At 39.8% G+C, this 21,259-nt stretch overlaps 1 protein-coding gene across 2 annotated transcripts in view; it reads left to right on the forward strand.

Moving 5' to 3' along the window:
* polr3a (polymerase (RNA) III (DNA directed) polypeptide A) overlaps positions 1-20,287 on the forward strand; it is a 168,989-nt gene extending 148,702 nt beyond the window's left edge. For both annotated transcript variants that reach the window (XM_057825253.1, XM_057825252.1), the window contains 13 exons: positions 75-212; positions 415-585; positions 7,451-7,564; positions 11,006-11,092; positions 11,189-11,271; positions 11,339-11,509; positions 11,612-11,705; positions 11,808-11,900; positions 12,042-12,206; positions 16,021-16,185; positions 16,290-16,421; positions 18,728-18,860; positions 19,053-20,287. In XM_057825253.1, the coding sequence (XP_057681236.1) occupies positions 75-212; positions 415-585; positions 7,451-7,564; positions 11,006-11,092; positions 11,189-11,271; positions 11,339-11,509; positions 11,612-11,705; positions 11,808-11,900; positions 12,042-12,206; positions 16,021-16,185; positions 16,290-16,421; positions 18,728-18,860; positions 19,053-19,201 (1,695 nt within the window). In that variant the 3' untranslated portion in view covers positions 19,202-20,287. The remainder of the gene's footprint in view (positions 1-74; positions 213-414; positions 586-7,450; positions 7,565-11,005; positions 11,093-11,188; positions 11,272-11,338; positions 11,510-11,611; positions 11,706-11,807; positions 11,901-12,041; positions 12,207-16,020; positions 16,186-16,289; positions 16,422-18,727; positions 18,861-19,052) is intronic.
* Positions 20,288-21,259: the final 972 nt, after the last annotated feature.

Genomic DNA, 21,259 nt, shown 5'->3' on the forward strand with positions numbered 1-21,259 from the left:
GAATGCTGTACGTTTGGATCTGTCACGCCTGAAAAGGAAATACATAAGAAAGAAAAACTTTTCTATTTCCACAGTTGCCTGCGGCAAAAGGGTTCGTGGCCGACAGCTTCTACTCTGGCCTTACGCCTACAGAGTTCTTTTTCCACACAATGGCCGGCCGTGAGGGCTTGGTTGACACCGCTGTGAAAACAGCAGAGACTGGTTACATGCAGGTAACGTGTGGGAGAGAAACCCTTCCATAACTATTATCTTCCAAGTTTTTTTCACTCGCTGTATTAAAGTTCATCAAAGTTAATGAGTTCCTGTGGTGAGATAGTAATCAAGTTCATGTTTAATCGCTTCCAATCCACTTTTGAAACAAAGCACACCTTTTTTATCTAATAAACACCAAAGTGATAATTTGTTTTTGGACAGCGGCGTTTGGTAAAGTCCCTGGAGGATCTCTGCTCCCAATATGACCTCACTGTGCGAAGCTCCACTGGCGACATCATCCAATTTATCTATGGCGGCGACGGTCTGGATCCCGCTGACATGGAAGGCAAGGACGAACCGCTGGAGTTCAAGAGGGTCCTAGACAACATTCGGGTAAATATATATACGCCTTCTCCTCCTGAATGCGTGCACACTAAGGCTGTCAGCCTGCCACAAACAAGATTTTGATGGTCGAATTACATGCTATTTCATGCAATTGACTTCAAAATGATGGCAGACTATATTTTTGACACAATTTGATCAGAAAACACCTAATAATTAATAGGGGGGTGCCATCTTGGGCACTCCACGATTCCATTCGGTTACGATTCAGGGTGCTACGATTGGATTATTGAACGATGATTATGGTATTGACGATGATCACGGTTATCACGATTATCGATGCATCATACATCACTAATTACTAAAGTAGCCAAACAAATTTATGTCCATACAACAAAAAGCTGCCCTAAACTGCTTTTTAAAATTTATTTATTAGAAAGTGCAAAAACTAGGGCTGTCAAACGATTAAAATTCTTAATCGAGTTAATCAAAGCTTAAAAATTAATTAATCGTAATTAATCGCAATTCAAACCATCCATAAAATATGCCATATTTTTTGGGAAATCATAGTTGGAATGGAAAGATAAGACACAAAATGGATATATACATTCAACGACTAGCATGTATCACTGAGTGTCAAGACATAGCTGTGAATGGCCACAGCCGGATTTTTGGGGGATTTAATGGGTGAAACATGGTGATATAACAAGGGTCGCGATGCAGAAATCGCAGACAACAAGGAGTGGTCGAGATTTTCTTTTTCATATATTTACCCTTTTAAACGTTATTTTTCGATTTTTCTTTGTTTGGACCGAATATTTATCATCTAAAATATTGGGGAAAATGCGACAGTAACGAAAAAACAATTAAGTGATAGTTATGAGGTAGATATCTGTGACTTTTTTTTTTTTACAGACGCCAATTTTTTCATTGTGATGTAATTTGTTTAAAAGTTCAAAATATCCGAGTGAATAATTATTTTAAGTGTTTTTTTTTTTTTTTTTTTAACCAAATACAATGGGGAGAACAAGTATTTGATACACTGCCAATTTTGCTGGTTTTCCCACTTGCAAGCCATGTAGAGGTCTGTAATTTGTATCATAAGTCTCTTCAACTGTGAGGGACGGAATCTAATACAAAAATCCAGAAAATCACGTATAATTTTTAAGTAATAAATTTGTATTTAACTGCATGAAATAAGTATTTGATACATTACCAACTAGTAAATATTTCGGCTCTTAGTTCTTTTTTAAGAACCCCTCCTTACCGGAAATAACTGCACCTGTTTGAACTTGTTACTTGTATAAAAGACACCTGTTCACATGCTCAAACAAACAAACTCCAACCTCTCCACAATGACCAAGACCAAAGAGCTGTGTAAGGACATCAGGGATGAAATAATAGACCTGCACAAGGCTGGGATGGGCTACAGGAAAATAAGCAAGCAGCTTGGTGAGAAGGTAACAACTGTTGGAGCGATTATTAGAAAATGGAAGAAGTTCAAGTTGACGATCAATCCCACTCGCTCCATGCAAGATCACACCTCGTGGCGCATCACTGATCATGAGGAAGGTGAGGGATCAGCCGAGAACTACACGGCAGGACCTGGTCAATGACCTGAAGAGAGCTGGAACCACAGTCTTGAAGAAAACTATCGGAAACACATTACGCCGTCATGGATTAAAATCCTACAGCGCACGCAAGGTCCAGCTGCTGAAGCCAGTGCATGTCCAGACACGTCTGAAGTCTGCCACTGACCATCTGGATGATCCAGAGGAGCAATGGGAGAAGGTCATGTGGTCGGATGAGGCCAAAATGGAAGTTTTTGGTCTAAACTCGGCTCGTCGTGTTTGGGGGAAAAAGAAGGATGAGTACAACCCCAAGAACACCATCCTAACCATGAAACATGGAGGAGGAAACATCATTTTTTTGGGGCTGCTTCTCTGCCAAGGGTACAGGACGACTGCACCGTATTGAGGGGAGGATGGATGGGGCTATGTATCGCCAGATCTTGGCTCCTTCCTTCAGTAAGAGCCCTGAAGATGGGTCGTGGCTGGGTCTTCCAGCATGACAACGACCCAAAGCACACAGCCAAGGCAACTAAAGAGTGGCTCCGTAAGAAGCATCTTAAGGTCCTGGAGTGGCCTAGCCAGTCACCAGATCTGAACCCGATAGAAAATCAATGGAGGGAGCTGAAAGTTCGTGTTGCCCGGCAGCAGCCCGAAACCTGAAGGCTCTGGAGAAGATCTGCATGGAGGAGTTGGCCAAAATCCCTGCTGCAGTGTGTGCAAACCTTGTCAGGGACTACAGGAAATGTTTGGTATCTGTAATAGCAAACAAAGGTTTCTGTACCAAATATTTTGATTTTTGTGATGTATCAAACACTTATTTCATGCAATTAAATGCAAATTTAGTATTTAAAAACCATACAACGTCATTTTCTTTTTTTTTTATGTTGTATTAGATTCTGTCCCTCACAGTTGAAGAGAACTTATGATACAAATTACAGACCTCTACATGCTTTGCAAGTGGGAAAACCAGCAAAATTGGCAGTGTATCAAATACTTGTTCTCCCCACTGTATTAGACATCAATTAATGATTCTAAGCTAAAAATGACAGACATTTCAAATAATAAATCAGTGATTCTTGAGAATTTGCCTAAAACAGGTATTTTTTTTGGGGGGGGGGAAATGTTTTGATTGCAAAATCTGAAGTAATGTTATTATAGACCAATGTCTTAGCTGTTCAGCAATGTACTGGTGTCAGCTCCCCAATTTTTACCTTTTTCATAAAATAGATGCTTTTTGAGTCACTGCGTTGCATTTGTCACTACCGTCAGACACAATAAAAAGCTCATTTATTTTTATTTTTCTCGTCCAATACCAATTTGGAGCTTTCAAACCAATGCCTTTCATTATAAGTACACGTATATGGTGTTAAATGGTAAATATTCACTTTACTTTATTTTTTTTATACCGTTTCAAGTATACTCCTCTATAAGATCTTACATAATCCAATGTTTACTTTTCATTTAAATATGTCAATAATGTTTTTTTAAATCTAAAAACCCATTTCTCTAATAAAATAGAATGTTACCTCTATAGCCCAGGAGCACTGAAGTAACAAATTACAAACATATGTATTTAAAGCAAATAAAAGTCCTTCTGACGGTGGTTACATTGGACCTGACGGTGGTGACAGTGCCTTCCATTTTCACATATAATTCCATAATATAAACCACCAGTCATGTTTTTTTGTTTTACAACTTTATTTAACAATTTGCAAAACAAAGAAAAAGTATGATCACTGTGATACATATTTGATTGGCAACATAAGGAACAATCAAAGAACAAAATAATCAAATCACAGACAAGAATAATCAATTAACAATGGAAAATAATGTTTAAGTCATAACATTGTAAACTGCCAACTAGTGCATATAAACTGTGTATTGAACATATAGTCCTATTGGAGAGAAGACAACTTTATCACTCCAACACTCATTCAGCTTTGTCAGCCCCTATAATGTACGTGTTTCTCCTCTATGTAGTCCATGACTTCATTAGGCAGGCTGTATATCTCCCTTCTTCTGCTTGCACGACCTGGTGCAGATGGTTCCACGAGTTTGACCAGAATATGTTGAAATGGTATGAAGCACACATCCCTTCTCCCTGTTTTGGATTGAATTGTGGATTAGGCCCATGATGATGGTAGAATTCCACCTGTACCACTTCATCCTGAGCATCCACCATTACAGCCTTTCCCAACCACCAGTTCTTGTCATAAATCACTGCAAGCCAATCTCCGCACTGAACTTTATCAGCAGATAGATATGCTACAGTCCCATCAGGAAGTGGAACTCTGCTGGTTGGTGTTTCACCTTCCTCCACTTCCTGTGGCTCGCTCTCCTCTTCCTGCTCCATCTCCTCCATGAGCATTGCCAGAGGACTTTTTCTTTTGCGGTGGGCCACCGTCGTCCTCGGCCCTGGGTATGCTGGCCTTCAACTGGCATGTCGTAGGGCTGAAACATTCGAAAATCTCTGGTTCACTGGAGAAACAGGACAGCAACCTGCATTTGATCTCAAAGTCTTTTTGGTTTGTTGGGATGACCTGATGGATTTTCCGAGTGGTAGGTACAGCTTTTAGTGTCTGACTTAGGAGTGCATCATATGGTTGCATGACAGCTTCTGTGATAATAAAGACCTTGGTACTGCACAATCAACCATCTCATGAAAGACACTGCCATCCACAATGTCCTTTCCTCTCAGTATAAGGCTATCTGCAGCCTTTTTCACAGTTCCTCCAACCCCGTCTGGGGCTCCCTTCCCATGTGAGGTGGGGAAGAAGTTCCAGGTGGTGCTCTGAAAACCTAGAGTTGGAGGGACACTGCAGAGAAGTGAAAAGTTTTTTTTGATTTTATACTGCTTGCTGGGGCCATCTGACCAGAAGTGAATCGTATCAACGTTATAAAAGAAATAAAGAAGAAACTATTCTCATACACAAATACAGATAAAATAAAGATAGATTAAAAATAAAAAACTATAATTGTACTAATTGTGGTCAGCAAATCATATTTAATCCTTCCTTAGGGACCATTTGGACGTTTTTGTCACTACCATCAGTCTGTATGTCACCATCGTCAAACAGAAAGTCTGACGGTAGTGACATCTGACGGTAGTGACAAAAATCTAGTCTTTTCCATGCTATGCAGAGGTAGTCCACATTAGCCATCTTGTTTTCACTCTCTTGCTAGCTGACACAAACCTCTTCTTAAATATTAAACATTTATGTTATAATTTTATTTTATTTCCTATACACAAAAGATACGGTGGTGACATGTTATGGTGGCAACAGAAGCAGTTTAAAAGAATATATACAGGTTTTAGAAAAAATGGCAAACTTTTAGGAGCTTGACTGATCTTGAACCAGGAAGAAGAAGTGAAGGTTTGAAAAGAGGTCCTCAGGAATGTAGTGGACCTTGTACTTGCTTGATTTTATTGACTTTACAAAAAATCTGACGGTAGTGACAGGAGGTGAGGGACACATTTTGATCAATCAGAAAATGATGGTTAATTTTTTTCAAAATTCACTTTTTGTAGTTTTTTATAAACATAGCAATAAACTTTTTAATCTGGTAAGGTTATTATTAAATTTCATAATTACTTTGTTTTTTTGATCAAATTGAAAAGAAAAGCTCCCATCGGGGGACAGCTGATTTTGAAGGCAATGGGCCAGCATTATGTCATAAAATTATTAAAATTTAAAGTCCACCAATAAAAGCATGTTACATATGTGTATAAAATCCTCTGATTATACATTTGATTCATGTTTTTTGTGAAAATGTAATTATTTTCAAACAGAATAAGCATTTTTCCAGGTGAGACATGTTTTTGGCAAATTCTCAAGAATCAGTGAAATACGATTACTTACAATACCATGAAACCACAGTATTTTTCCACGGATTCGCTGCTCAGCCTTCAACGCATACTGACGCACTCAGAGCTCCTGAAGCACTTTCTTATCTTAACCGATAAGCGCTCAGGGCCAGCAAGCTCGACTCCCAGTATGGCTCCAAAGAATTTGAAACCTGGAGACTTGAATGAAATAAAATCCTCCATACAAAAGTTGGAGGTCTCCTTGACTGGCTTGATTCAAAACCAGAATCAAGAAATCGTCAGAGGGCTCCAGTTGCTTCGCGCTGAAAACGAGAAACTCAAGTAGGCGGTCGAGGAGAGAGATGTTCGCATCAAGAGGCTGGAAATCTTGGCTGACGATCTCGACCAGTGCCGACGCGCAAATGAGCTCATCATTTCTGGATTACAACTTACGCCTAGCCCAGGGGACACAGTGGCGCAACTGGAAATTGCTAAACTGAAAGAGTATGGAATAAACATGGAATCGCTGGACATCCATCGCTGCCTTCTGCTCCCATCTGGGGGGAGAGGACCGGCAACGGTGCTCAAACAGATGCAAAAATGTCAGGGACATGACGAAGCCATAACCTTGTACGCCCTGAAATTAATTGAGCTGCTTGACTGGACGCTAAGTTACTAAACTCAGATTGTTGATTGTGTTATTGTACAGTTTTGATGTATGTTCCATGCCTGAATGTGCGTCTTTAGTTGTATGGGGGACGGGAAACTGATAAGCATATGCTTCATCTCGTCCGCCTTTGTCCTCTTCGTCGGTTCCTTCGGGCAAATCATATTACATATTGTAATTGTCAATGATTGTCAATGATACCGATAATGATGACAATAAAAAATTCCATTCATTTTTGCGTTATCATACCGTCTAAATCTCACACCAGCACATGCCTCGTAGTAGTACATAAACTATCCAGCATGTGTGTGTACTGCCATTGCGCAATGCGCATGCCTTGTATTGAGAAAAAGCGTGAGCATGACAAATTTGGACCAAAACAGCTGTTTTTGGTTGGGAAAAACAAAATAAGATCCTTAGCACCCCCTGCTATGAGTGACTTCCAGCTCCCCTGGGTATCTGGTTTTATAAATGTTGTAAAATTTGGCAGGTATTCATAACAGTGCTTCATTGGTGTATAATGCAATACATTTACTGTTGAGTGAGCCAATGGACTTTTTAATATGCTTCAGTTAACCGACATTAAGAGTACAAGAAAACCTCCACTCTTGCCACCACATACCAATATCTAATCAAAGAACCACACTTGTCTTTTTACAGTTCAATGCGCGCAAACAATTACCGGTAGATGAATGGCAATTTACTGGGGTACTTCACTATGAATAGATGCAGTGAAACCAATGTACTTCTTGTTTCAGAATCCATGCCATGCTAAGGATAGTCTTTCTAAGCTTTTTTTCACAGATTCATCTTTTAACTACTTTGCAAAATAATTGCACGAACTTTTAATGAAGCCCTTTTTTGTCCCCAAAGGCGGTCCATCAATGTTCAGATGAGCCCACGCTCAGCCAGGGCGAGCTGGTTCTGACTTCAGATGCTATCATGAAGAAAGCTGACTTTTTGTGCTGCAGAGACAGCTTCTTGGAGGTATATGCACCTACTATTGAAGATGGTTTTAATAAAGAATTTTCATAACGTGAGGGTCGGGGGAAATGGAAAAGAAATGTATATTGCGTCACATACATTGTGTCTGGAAAGTTTTCACTTTTTGCACATTTGCAAGTAATTTCTTTCCCCTTCAAAATAATTCATGACATGAATGATTATCTGGTAATTCCTGTTGAACTTTTTGTGTAGACGCTAACTGAGACAGGCTCAGAGAAGTACCTGGAGGTATAGTGGCTGAGCATGCTGGGAAGTGAATGGAGAATGGAGTGTTCTCGCTCTTATTTTTCTAAACATGGCCTCATTTTTTTTTTTTTTTAAACCAGTGATTCCAAAATTGTGCCACGTGAAGGAATCACTGCCTGAGTGCAGTTGAGTTGTATTTCACTTTTTGAGTTCAACACGACTGTTTGGTTGTAAACATTTAGGTTAGGGCTGTCAAACGATTAAAGTTTTTAATAGTTAATAACAGTTTAAAAATTAATTAATCGTAATTAATCGAAATTCAAACCATCTAAGAAATATGCCATATTTTTGTGTAAATTATTGTTGGAATGGAAAGATAAGACACAAGACGGATATATACATTTAACATACGGTACATAATTACTGTATTTGTTTATTATAACATTAAATCAAGATGGCATTAACATTATTAACATACTTTTAAAGCGATCCATGGATAGAAAGACTTGTAGTTCTTAAAAGATAAATGTTAGTACAAGTTATAGAAATGTTATATCATGACTAGGGCTGTCAAACGATTAAAATTTTTAATCGAGTTAATTACAGCGTAAAAATTAATTAATCGCAATTAACCGCAATTCAAACCATCTATTAAATATGCCATATTTTTCTGTGAATTATATATGTATTCTGTAAAATAAGTTGTTGGAATGGAAAGACAAGACACAAGATGGATATATACATTCAACATACGGTACATAAGGACTGTAGTGGGCATTTCACTATACTGTCATTTAAATCTGTCTATGCTGTCCTCACTCCGAAGCGTCTACTTTTTCCAAAGCTAGACAGCTAGTGAACGACACCTTAATAATCAGACTTCTTCCTTTTTCATCTGATTTATTAATAAAATGGCCTCAAACCATTGTCCTCTTTAGACCGTCCTAAAACTACAAAAAAAAAAAAGTACACAAGCATTGCATTAGCAACAACGTTAGCTTAGCACGCTATACAGGTTACCTAAACAAACAAAAAACGTCTCATACAAAAAATATAACATTTCGCTTATTAACATAATACTTACATTCTTTACAACAACCATACTTAGGGACAAATCTTGTCCAAGGATCATATAAGCACAACAGAGACGTCGTGCAGCCATATTGAACTGGCAAGAAAACACACCATGTCGCAAAGTGACCACAAGAGTTCGCTGTTAGACAGCACAAAAACCCTTGCTGTAAAACTTACCATAAGGCAGAATACTGTCTGAGCGGGGCATGTGCGTTAATTGCGTCAAATATTTTAACGTGATTAATTTAAAAAATTAATTACCGCGCGTTAACACGTTAATTTTGACAGCCCTAATTATAACCCCTCTTAATGTTTTCGTTTTATTAAAATTTGTAAAAATTTTCAATCAAAAAATAAACTAGTAGCTTGCCATTGTTGATGTCAATAATTACACCATGCTCACTCATGGTACTAACCCATAAAATCAGTTGGACCCAAGTGCCAGCAGAGGGCACCAAACACCAAAAACAAGTAACAAGCGGACATTACACTGTACTGTACATTTTAATCTGTTTGAGCGGGGCATGTGCGTTAATTGCGTCAAGCATTATAACGTGATTAATTAAAAAAATTAACTACCGTCCGTTAACGTGATCATTTTGACAGCCCTAATTTAGCTACAATTAAATATTGCATTACTGTTAAACAGTAGCATCTAATGAAGACATGTCCAAAGTCCGGCCCGGGGGCCAAATGCGGCCCATGGTCAAATTTCATCTGGCCCCCAGCCTCTGTCATAAAATCTATAACGTCTGGCCAGCACACAGACTTAATAAACTGGTCAGCAGTACTGCTACCAGCATATGAAGTAGCTTACACACTAAATGCTGCTCCTCATTTACCCACTAAAAGGCAGCAGCACTCTAAGCAACATTACCCCGTGTTACCCTTTATTCCCCATTTCTAAAATGGTCACAATCAACAAAAAAAAGAACGTTGACTGTGACAGCCGATGCTTAAAGGATAGGTGGAAATTGGACTATTCTCTAAAATACGCAACAACTGTGTCTGCGTCATTTGCAAAGAGACAGTCTCTGTTTTCAAAGAGTTCAATGTGAGGCGATATTACCAAACAAGACACGCTGACATGTACGACAAGATTACAGGGAAGATACGTAGCGAGAAATTGAAGCAACCTGAAGCTAGTTTAATTTTACAGCAGCAGTATTTCGCAAGAGCCCGAGAGTCGAAAGAGAACGCCACAAAGGCTAGTTGCGAGATTGTTGTAAATAATTCATTCAGGGCTGTCAAACGATTAAAATCTATAATCGAGTTAATCACAGCTAAAAAATTAATTAATCGTAATTAATCGCAATTCAAACCATCTATAAAATATGCCATATTTTTCTGTGAATTATTGTTGGAATGGAAGGATAAGACAAGACGGATATATACATTCAACATACTGTACATAAGTACTGTATTTGTTTATTATAACAATAAATCAACAAGATGGCATTAACATTAACATTCTGTTAAAGCGATCCATGGATAGAAAGACTTGCAGTTCTTAAAAGAGTTATAGGAATTTTATATTAAAACCCCTCTTTAATGTTTTTGTTTTAAATAAAATTTGTAAAATTTTCAATCAAAAAATAAACTAGTAGCTCGCCATTGTTGATGTCAGTAATTACACAATGCTACTGGTGCTGAAACCCATAAAATCAGTCGCACCCAAGCGCCAGCAGAGGGCGACAAAACAACAAAAAAACACAAGTAACAAGTGGACATGACACTGTGCTGTCATTTTAATCTGTTTGAGCGGGGTATGTGCGTTAATTGCGTCAAATATTTTAACGTGATTAATTAAAAAAATTAATTACCACCCGCGATAATTTTGACAGCCCTAAATCAACTAAAAAATAATAATAATAAAGCAAATGTGACACACAGAATAGCTTGCTAAAATTTGCTTAAATATATTGTTCTACGTAAAGGACATCAGCCAAGGTCGGCCCTCCACATTTTTACCACACCAAATCTTTGCAAAAAGTTTGGACACCCCTGATCTAATGTTACTGTCACCCCGCAACTAAGCTGATTTTCCTAAAATTCCCAACGCATGGCTTGCCCTGCTGGTCTTAACGACTGCATGCAATTCATTTGCTTCTTGTATTGCTTTGCTCTCGATTGCTCTTTTGACTGTTCTGTCAACACCTGCAGGAAATTAAAAAATTCATCAAGGGCGTATCTGAGAGGATCAAGAAGACCAGAGATAAGTACGGCATCAACGACAACGGTACCAGCGAGGTAGATTCGCCGAACGTACACAGAGATCTCCAGTCTACATAAGATGTAGAATTCAACGGAAATTGTGTGTTTTCTCCCTTTTTCGATTTCTCGCAGCCCAAAGTCCTTTATCAGCTGGACCGTATAACCCCCACGCAGCTAAACAAGTTTTTGGAAACCTGCAGGGACAAATATATGAGGTTGTAATCTTGCGAGGTCCTACATTTTATTCGACACTATCTTTCAAATTCGCCGGTCTTCCCGCAGAGCGCAAATGGAACCTGGCTCAGCAGTGGGAGCTCTTTGCGCCCAGAGTATTGGAGAACCAGGCACTCAGATGACCTTGAAGACCTTCCACTTTGCCGGTGTGGCATCCATGAACATCACCCTTGGCGTGCCTCGCATCAAGGAGATCATCAATGCCTCCAAGAACATCAGGTTAAATGTTTAACTACTTTGTCGAGAGGGGTTAGAAGTTGGGAGAATTGTCGCAGTGTCATTTTTCTAACAGATTTTTAATATTTGATATTTACCACCCAGTACCCCGATCATCACAGCCCATTTAGACGTCGAGGATGACTCTGACTTTGCCCGACTGGTAAAGGGGAGAATCGAGAAAACGCTCCTCGGCGAGGTATCACAAAGCTGCCACTTATCCTGGAGTAGAGTAAAAAGAAATTAAAGAAAGGCACTCCTGTGCAAGCTAAATGAAGTAGCACTTGCTTTTCCTTCACAGATTTCTGAGTACATCGAAGAGGTTTTTCTACCTGATGACTGTTTTATCTTGGTCAAATTGTCCCTGGAGCGAATAAGGCTGCTGCGATTAGAGGTATACCAAATGTTATTGTTACTTTCAGCTATTTCAACATCACGTCACACGTACTTACATGTACAGGTGGTAGACAATGAAGCTTCGCACTGGTAAACAAACCCTCTAAATGTCACACGACTGATTTAATCGCCTTCTCAGGTGAACGCCGAGACTGTGCGTTACTCCATCTGCATGTCAAAGCTGCGGGTGAAGCCCGGAGATATCGCTGTGCACGGCGAAGCAGTGGTGTGCGTGTCACCGAGGGAAAACAACAAAAGCTCGATGTACTATGTGATGCAGTCGCTGAAGGCAGAGCTTCCAAAGGTAAGAATGTATTTGCAGATGAGAAAGAGACACAGGAAAAGATGGAACACTAGAAGTATATCAGAATAGTGCCAGTGAAAGGTGTTCTATTCACACTATTGGTACAGGCTTGGGTGTTATCCTTGTTATCTTTCTGTACCTTGCGATTGGTTAATTAGTAAAGTAAATAAATACGTTAAAATCAGGGGATTAACAAATTGAATTTGAAAAAACTACATTGCCCCTGACAGTGTTAAACCTTAGAATTATGTGGTCTATATTTGGTCCTGCAATTTGACAGTGAGACTCATTTTTAAAAACTTCAACTGTTTAGGGGAGCAAAATTAAACAACTTGCGGCCTAAGGTGGTAAGTGTGTATTCACTGAATTGGCGGCCAAAAATTATGGGGTAGCCCTAATTTAAGGTTTCTTATGTGTCGATTTTAATAAACCTTGGCCACAACAACCTAGCATAAGTAGTATGCCCGCCAACGGGCTATTGTATATTTAAAAAAAAAAAGGGGGGGGAAAAAAAGCAAAATCAGACAAGCCACTATTTTTGCGATGGTATCTAAATTATTTTTCACGTAACTACAGTACTTATACACGTTACAATATAAAACAGGTAGTCCCCAGCTTACGACATACTCGACTTGCGTGAATTGTACTTTACGACGCCGGAGTCTCGTCCTCCATTGTCTCCAGTCTTTTTTTTTTTTTAAAAAGCTGCGTAAACAGTACCTTATTGTACTACATAGTATCTTATTTTTAACTTTTTTAATTGGACGTGTTCTGTCTTAACTAAACGCGAAGTTGTTCAACTTGACAGATGGCAAACAAGGCAGTGGTGGTTTTTGAAGCTTTTTCTTTCCTTCACTTTTCACAATTTATAAAGCTGTCGTACACATACAGTGGAATGAAAAAGTATCTGAACCTTTTGGAATTTCTCACATTTCTGCATAAAATCACCATCAAATGCGATCTGATCTTTGTCAAAATCACACAGATCGATCAGGACTAATCTTGGCCAATTCTTCTCTACAAAACCCATTCTTCTCTACAAAACTGCTATAGTTCAGTCAGATTCCTGGCATGTCTGGCATGAATCGCTTTCTTTCTTTCATGCCACAGCATCTTAATGGGGTTCAAGTCTGGACGTTGACTTGGCCACTACAGAACGTGTATTTTGTTTTTCTGAAACCATTCTGAAGTTGATTTACTTCTGTGTTTTGGATCATTGTCTTGTTGCAGCATCCATCCTCTTTTTAGCTTCAACTGTCTGAGAGACGGCCTCAGATTTTCCTGCAAAACATTATGATAAACTTTTTGAATTCATTCTTCCATTAATGATAGCAAGTTGTCCAGGCTCTAAGGCAGGGGTCGGCAACCTATGACACGCGTGTCAGCACTGGCACGCGAAGGGTTAACCAGTGCGCATGGCAAAAAAACAAGAAAAAAGCGCCTTTTTACCTGAAATTCAGACATTTTCTGTTGCGCACCCTGTTATTTAAGCCACACACACATCCAAGGGAATTCCAGTGTAAAGCGACATGGGATTTACGTCAGTGCTTTCACGTATAAAAAGATGTCCCGCGAATGGAGCGGGTTGGACGCTTTCACAGACTTGTCCCGTATTGCCCACTGGCGCTCTCTGTGCGGGAAGGGCCGCTGGCGCGAGTTTATAACCTCTGAGATTACGTCATTTTTGGTAGGCATCGGCTGTCACAATGTTGGTCATATCGTGTTTTATTCCAGAGTCAGCGTTCCCAACGTCGTAACTGCAGCCAATTCAATCTCATCAAGACTGTATTTAAGAGTGTTATTCCCCCACCAAGATCTGCACCTGCGGCTCCACCCGGGCTGGTATGGGGCTAGATCAGTCTTCTAGCCCGCGCCTTCCTTGGGCACCACGAGAGCAAGCCTCTCTCTCCCCGGGGAAAGGCTCGCTCCTCGCGGCTCCACCCGGGCCCGCGCCCGAGCCTTTCGTGCGCACGCAAGAGCCAGCCTCCCGGGGGCCGCGGCGGCTCCACCCTGGCCCGTGCCTCTCCCCGGGGAGAACAAGTGTCAAACGTCATTATGAGACAAAACATGAAAATTAATTCAAGGATGAGTTTGACAAGGCAGCGACATTAAAACGTGCATTGTCCAGGTACAGTAAACAAACACACCCCGAAAGCCTTTGTCACTGCTAAAAACACCGCCACCGAAGCAAGCTATCACTTTGCTCACTGCATTGCAAAGCAAGGAAAACCTGATGAAAAAAAGAAAAACTGATGGCGAATATATCAAAGAGGCGATCTTGTCAAGCTCAGAGGTTTTGGTTGATGGCTTGACTAACAAAGAGACACTCAAAAAAAAAAAAAAGGATAAGCAGCTAAAAGCCACAAAGTACAACCCTGAAATCAAAGCTGAGGCAAGGAAAACAAGGCCAGGGATCACATTAAGGTAGGCATCTTTTAACTTTGTAATATAAAACAATATCTAAAATGCTGCATATAATTTACTGTTTAAGTTGATAGTGAACAACTAGCTAGTGAACTGTTGCACTTATTTTCAAGTTTTGACATTTTCTATAATATGCATTTATTTTTTAGTTAATTGAAAAAGAATGGTAGTTATACGATTTCAATATATGTTCATGTTGTTTTCTTTGGGGTAAAATTACAGCTCTGTTGGATATAAAAAATTGGATGTGCGTCATTAATCTCGGTGTGGCACACTGATTGACAAGAAAATTTGAAAGTGGCACTCCACACCAAAAAGGTTGCTGACCCCTGCTCTAAGGCAACAAAACAGCCCCAAATCATGATGCTCCCTCCACCATGCTTCACGGTGGGGATGAGGTGTTGATGTTTGTGAGCTGTTCCATTTTCCTCCACACATGATGTTGTGTGTGTTTTTTTTTTTTTTAAGACAGCAGTGGCTTCCTCCGTGGAGTCCTCCCATGAACACCATTCTTGGCCATAGTTTTACATATAATTGATGTGTGCACAGAAATATTGGACTGTGCCAGTGATTTCTGTAGGTTTTAAGCAGACACTCTAGGGTTCTTTTTTTACCTTTCTGAGTATTCTTTGCCGAACTCTTGGTGTCATCAGCCATGATGCACATCAGACAATGCTTCTCATCAAGACATTTCTTACCAGGTGTGTGTTTTATAGTGGGAAGGGCAGCTTTAAACCACTCATCAGTGATTCGGCACACACCTGACTCTCCTCAGGCAGAGGGTTCAGTTACTTATTTTTCTCCCTTCTGTCATTGTTTGCATGGTATCCTCATTAAAATATGAAAGCCTATAAATGTTTGGGTGGTTTTAGTTAAAGCAGATACTGTATTTTTCAGATCACATTTGACTGTGAAATTCCAAAAGGTTCAGATACTTTTTCATCCACTGTATATACACACAGCAAATAAAAAAGTAATTACCATCTCTCTAGCTGGTATAAATGTTCTTATTTTCAGCTTTTATTCTGCCCATTGTGGATTTCTATACTTCATTCAGTTTTCATGTTCTCCTCCTGACCGGTAATTGCCTCCTCCTGGGTTTAATTAACATGATTCAAAGAGAAGCGGAATGAGGGTTTTGCTTGTACGCTCTTCGTGCAAAACTTACTGTGATCATTTCCATTGTATATACTAATTGAGAAAAGATAGGGTGTCTGCATAGCAAGGTTTTCTTGAATCATTTCCTCTTAAATGACATTTTATTCTAATTTATTTATCATTTAGGCAAATAAATGTTGTTTATTATTGTTCAACATGTTGAAAGCAAGGTTAGATATTAGAGTTTGTTGCACAGTATGAGTTAGATGAAACAAAACTTCTTATTTCAAAGGTGGTGGTTCAGGGTATACCTCAAGTGGCCCGGGCTGTCATTCACATCGATGAGCAGAGCGGCAAGAACAAATACAAATTGCTGGTGGAGGGTGACAACCTACGAGCTGTCATGGCAACCCATGGCGTGAATGGAAGCAGGACTACTTCCAATAACACCTACGAGGTGCGAATGACAAAATAAAAATCCTTTTGTCAACTGATGCACCATACATGAGTACGGAGTATCTCGGTGACCCGGTGTTTTCATGGACTTTCGATTTTTCACAGGTGGAGAAGACGTTGGGTATTGAGGCGGCCAGGTCCACAATCATCAATGAGATTCAGTACACAATGGTCAACCACGGGATGAGTATCGACCGGCGCCACGTTATGCTTCTCGCTGACCTCATGTCTTACAAGGTGCCATCTTTTGTTTGTCTTAGTCCAAATAGTAATAGAGCTATGCTACACCGCTGGCCAAAAGTATTGGCACCCCTGCAAATCTGTCAGATAATGCTCCCAGAAAATGATTGCAATTACAAATGCTTTGGTAGCAGTATTTTCATTGATTTTGCTTGCAATAAAAAAAACACGAGACCCTTTGAAAAAAATCATGTGATGCTTCTCTAATTTGTGTAATTAACAGCACCTGTTACTTACTTGGGGCACGTAACAGATAGTGGCAATCATTAAATCACACTTGCAGCTAGTTAAAATGGATTAAAGTTGACTTAACCTCTGTCCTGTGTCATTGTGTGTACCACATTGAGCATGTAAAAAAAGTAAGAAAACCAAAGAACTGTCTGAGGACTTGAGAAGCAAATTGTGAGGAAGCATGGGCAATCTCAAGGTTACAACTCCATCTCCAAAGACCTGAATGTTCCTGTGTCTACCGTGCGCAGTGTCATCAATAAGTCTAAAGCCCACAGCTCTGTGGCCAACCTCCCTAAATGCGGACGAAAAAGAAAAATTGGCGAGAGATTTCAACTTTTTCAAGATTGTGCGGATGGTGGCTAAAGAACTTCAACTAACATCCAAACAAGTTCAAGCTGTCCTGCAGTCCGAGGTTACAGCAGTGTCAACCCATACTATCCGTCAGCATCTGAATGAAAAGGTTGGGATATGGTGGGATACACAGGAAGACCCCACCTCTGACCCAGAGACATGAAAAAGCCAGGCTGGAGTTTGGCAAAACTTACCTGAGAAAGCCAAAAACGTTTTGGAAGAATGTTCTTTGGTCAGATGAAACAAAAGCAGAGCTTTTTGGGAAAAGGCATCAACATAGAGTTTACAGGGGAAAAACAAAAAACAAAACGAGGCCTTCAAAGAAAAGAACACAGTCCCCACAGTCAAACATGGCGGAGGTTCCCTAATGTTTTGGGGTTGCTTTGCTGCCTCTGGCACTGGACTGCTTGACCGTGTGCATGGCATTATGAAGTTTGAAGAATACCAACAAATTTTACAGCATAATGTAGGGCCCAATGTGAGAAAGCTGGGTCTCCCTCAGAGGTCATGAGTCTTCCAGCAGGACAATGACCCAAAACACACTTCAAAAAGCACTACAAAAGGGTTTGAGAAAGCACTGCGGACTTCTAAAGTGGCCAGCGATGTCCAGTCCATTCCAGACCTGAATCTGATCTGAAAATGGCAGTTTGGAGAAGGCACCCTTCAAATCTCAGAGACCTGGAACAGTTGGCCAAAGAAGAATGGTCTAAAATTCCAGCAGAGCTTTGTAAGAAACTCATTGATGGATTCTTGAAGTGGTTGTTCGCAGTTAACTACCAAGTATTAGGCTGAGGGTGCCAATAGTTTTGTCTGGCCCATTTTTGGAGTTTTGTGTAAAATGATAGTGATTTTTTTTTTCATTCTCTTTTGTTTTTTCATTGCAAGCAAAATAAATGAAGATAGTACGGCCAAAGCATTTGTAATTGCAATCATTTTCTGGGAGAAATTAAGCATTATCTGACAGAGTTGCAGGGGTGCCAATACTTTTGGCCAGCAGTGTCTGGCAATAAACAATAGGGCCTAGGGATGTCCCGATCGCATATTTTTGCACCTGAGTCACCAAATTTGGGGAATCTGCAGATACCGAGTCCCAATCAGATACCGAAAAAAAAGTTTATTTATTTATTGTTTTTTTTTGTTTGTTTGTTTTTGTTTTTTAACAAAAGTTCCATGCATGTTACTGTCCCACCGTGCCCCCTTCATAATGTGAATTATTTTTAAACAAGAATAACGTAGAAAAATGCTTGTCTTTATTAAATGCTTCAAAGTGAGTTCACTCACGCTGCAGAGAACAGCCTCTCGCTTACACAATGAGTTGCCACAGCACCCTCATGAAAGTTTAACGATGATTGACGGATTTTACCAAGCTACCAAGCTTCTCTGGCAAGATCAAAGCTACAAACCTGTCAGTCATCGGTAACTTTAAGTACCAAACCCAAGCTGGACAGGTTGGCTGCACTGCCTAGCAGGAGAGAGGGTGAGAGGCTGTGGCGCTGTACGAGCATGGAGAAAAACAAAAATAAACATATTTTTAAATTTAAAAAACCCGATCCTTTACACCTGATTCTCATGAGAGATGACGCGATCGGCCGGATTTCCGATCACATGATCAGATCGGGACATCCCTGGATATGTTTTGTTGTATGTAGCCTATAATGTGTGTCACATCAGTGTAGAACAAGTGTATTAACAGACAATACACCCCTCTGGACAAAAAACAGGGGGAGATTCTTGGAATCACTAGGTTCGGTTTGGCCAAAATGAAGGAGAGCGTCCTTATGCTGGCGTCCTTTGAGAAAACAGCCGACCACCTCTTTGATGCCGCCTACTTCGGTCAGAAGGACTCTGTCTGCGGTAAGACCTTGCTTGATTTATTTATTATATCTGTAATATTGAAGTGCTTTGACTGCTGTGTGACTAGTTTACACAGAATCAACAGCGCCTGGATGTAATGTGGTTGTCGCTCTGAGGAAAATGTCATTTGTCTTCCTCCATGTTCTGCATTATCTCACATCAAGCCAAATCACGACATCTTCCCATTTCCAGGCGTGTCTGAGTGCATCATCATGGGCATTCCAATGAATATCGGCACAGGCTTATTTAAACTGCTGCACAAGACGGAAAGGGACCCTTCCCTGGCGAAAAGGCCACTGCTGTTTGACAATCCCGACTTTCATATTCCTCTCTTCACGTAACAGCGAGGAAATAAAGACATCTGATACCAATTCAGTATGTAAGTGCCTGGTTACATCACATCTTTTTTTGTAAGGTGCTTGGACTCGAGAGAAATGCTTTTTGTTAATCTATATATTTATAGAAGATCAAATCATGTATTGGGATGATTTTTTTTGTTTGTTTGATGATCCCCTTAATGATTGGTCACTACAAAATGTTTAAGGGCTTGGCTTTTGTTTGTCTAATGGAACTTTCAATCATGTCAAATTGTCACAAGGTGGTATACTTTGGCGTTCAACCACTGAAATTCATCAAGACTTCAGCTCAAGGGCAATTTAGGTTAGTCCATTTTGTGAGGTCACCAAGGTAAATGTTCTGTTACCATGCAACGGGTTATAACACAGAAAGGAGACTGTCTGGCTCATCTTTACAATATGAGCAAGAAAGGAAATATAACTCATTGATTGCCATTGTGCATTAAGCTTATTTCTTTTCAAAATAGATCGGTCGCATTTGACTTGAGAGGTTCCACTGCAAATTAAAAAAGTAATTATCTTTTTTAAAGCCCATTTGTGTAATGTAAGTGAAATAAAGCACTGTCAAAAAGTCCTTTCAAATATGCTTTTAGCTTCCTTTCCAGCTCTCTTGAGACTTCATAAACATTGGAAAAAAACAGTATCATCAGTGCTATTTTTGTCTCACTTGTAATAATGACATATTCAGTGGGGTACTCTGTCCTTTAACTTAATTGATTCATAAAATGGAGGTCCAAATGATGCACAAAATATGTTTCAAAAGAGCTAGGACTCATTTTAATACAGTGACATTTACCACGAAAACATATGTACATAAGCATAACGGCTCAGTGTTCAGCTGTTGCTTTCGTATCATTACAAATAAAGATGGGACCAATCCAATCCAGTATCTAGTTCCAGTACCAGTTTAATTCAGGGATTGGAAATTACCGATCCAAACTATGTCGGTTTGTGAACAGGATGACTTGTTTTTCTGACCTTGCATACAGTACATTCATACCTGCCTGTAGGAAGGAGTTTTTTTTTTAAAAGCCCTATACAAAATCTACAACACCGATTAACATAATACAATATTAAAGGAAACATAGCCCTGGTATCAGAATAGTATGGTTAACTTTCGCTATCCTGATTCAAATATTGAGATCGGATCAGATGTGAAAAAATGCATCCCCAATTACAAAATATCCCTTTTTCAAATACCCACAAAGATGATAGCTTTTTGAAAAAAAATTACAATGTGTTACACACTAATCCAAGTAACTGTCATTACAAACATTGTAAAATGAAAGAATAAATAATAGATGACAAAATACAGTAAGAAGGGAAAAAAATCCTATAAAAACATGCCTCATAATGAGTTTTAAAAGCATATACTGTATCGAGTTTGCCTGTCAGAGATTTACTGGAGGGAGTGTAAAACTGCAAACTTCACAAATGTGACCCCTGTAGAGCTGAAACGAATACTCGAGCAACTCGTGTAACTCGAGTTTAAAAACCGATCTGAGTAATTTTATTCACCTCGAGGAATCGTTTAATTTTGCCAGCTCTAAGCATCACGTTTTGCCCGGACTACTTTTAATGCGTGACAACGCGCTGACGTCACGTGCGTAGAGGAAGAAGCAATCAAAAAATACCTTACTGCAGCCGACAGCCGTTACAAACTGCACCGACGTTGCTAAAAACTACGCCCGTGGTAGCAGCCTAGCAGGTAGCGTCTGATGCGTGTCATAGATATCACATGTACGTAGAACTAGATGCGAAATGACCGACTCGGCGGCGTTAATAAAACAGCCGCCATCTTAAAGCAGTACACTTCTCGGCGCTCATAAATAAGATTAACGTTACTTTCACTCGCTCACGTAACGTTATCCCTGTGGAGGGCTAAGTTTCTATTCATTATGACCACTGTCGATGCGTGGCTAACTCTTACATACAGGCTTTATTTAATCTGTGAAAACAGCACTGTAGAGTGATTAGGGTGTAAAAAAAAAAACATAATAATGCTAACTGTCAATTTTAGCTCGGTAGTCATTGCTGGATAAA

This window comes from Corythoichthys intestinalis, chromosome 21 (assembly GCF_030265065.1).
Source record: "Corythoichthys intestinalis isolate RoL2023-P3 chromosome 21, ASM3026506v1, whole genome shotgun sequence".
In the NCBI taxonomy this organism is placed as follows: domain Eukaryota; kingdom Metazoa; phylum Chordata; class Actinopteri; order Syngnathiformes; family Syngnathidae; genus Corythoichthys; species Corythoichthys intestinalis.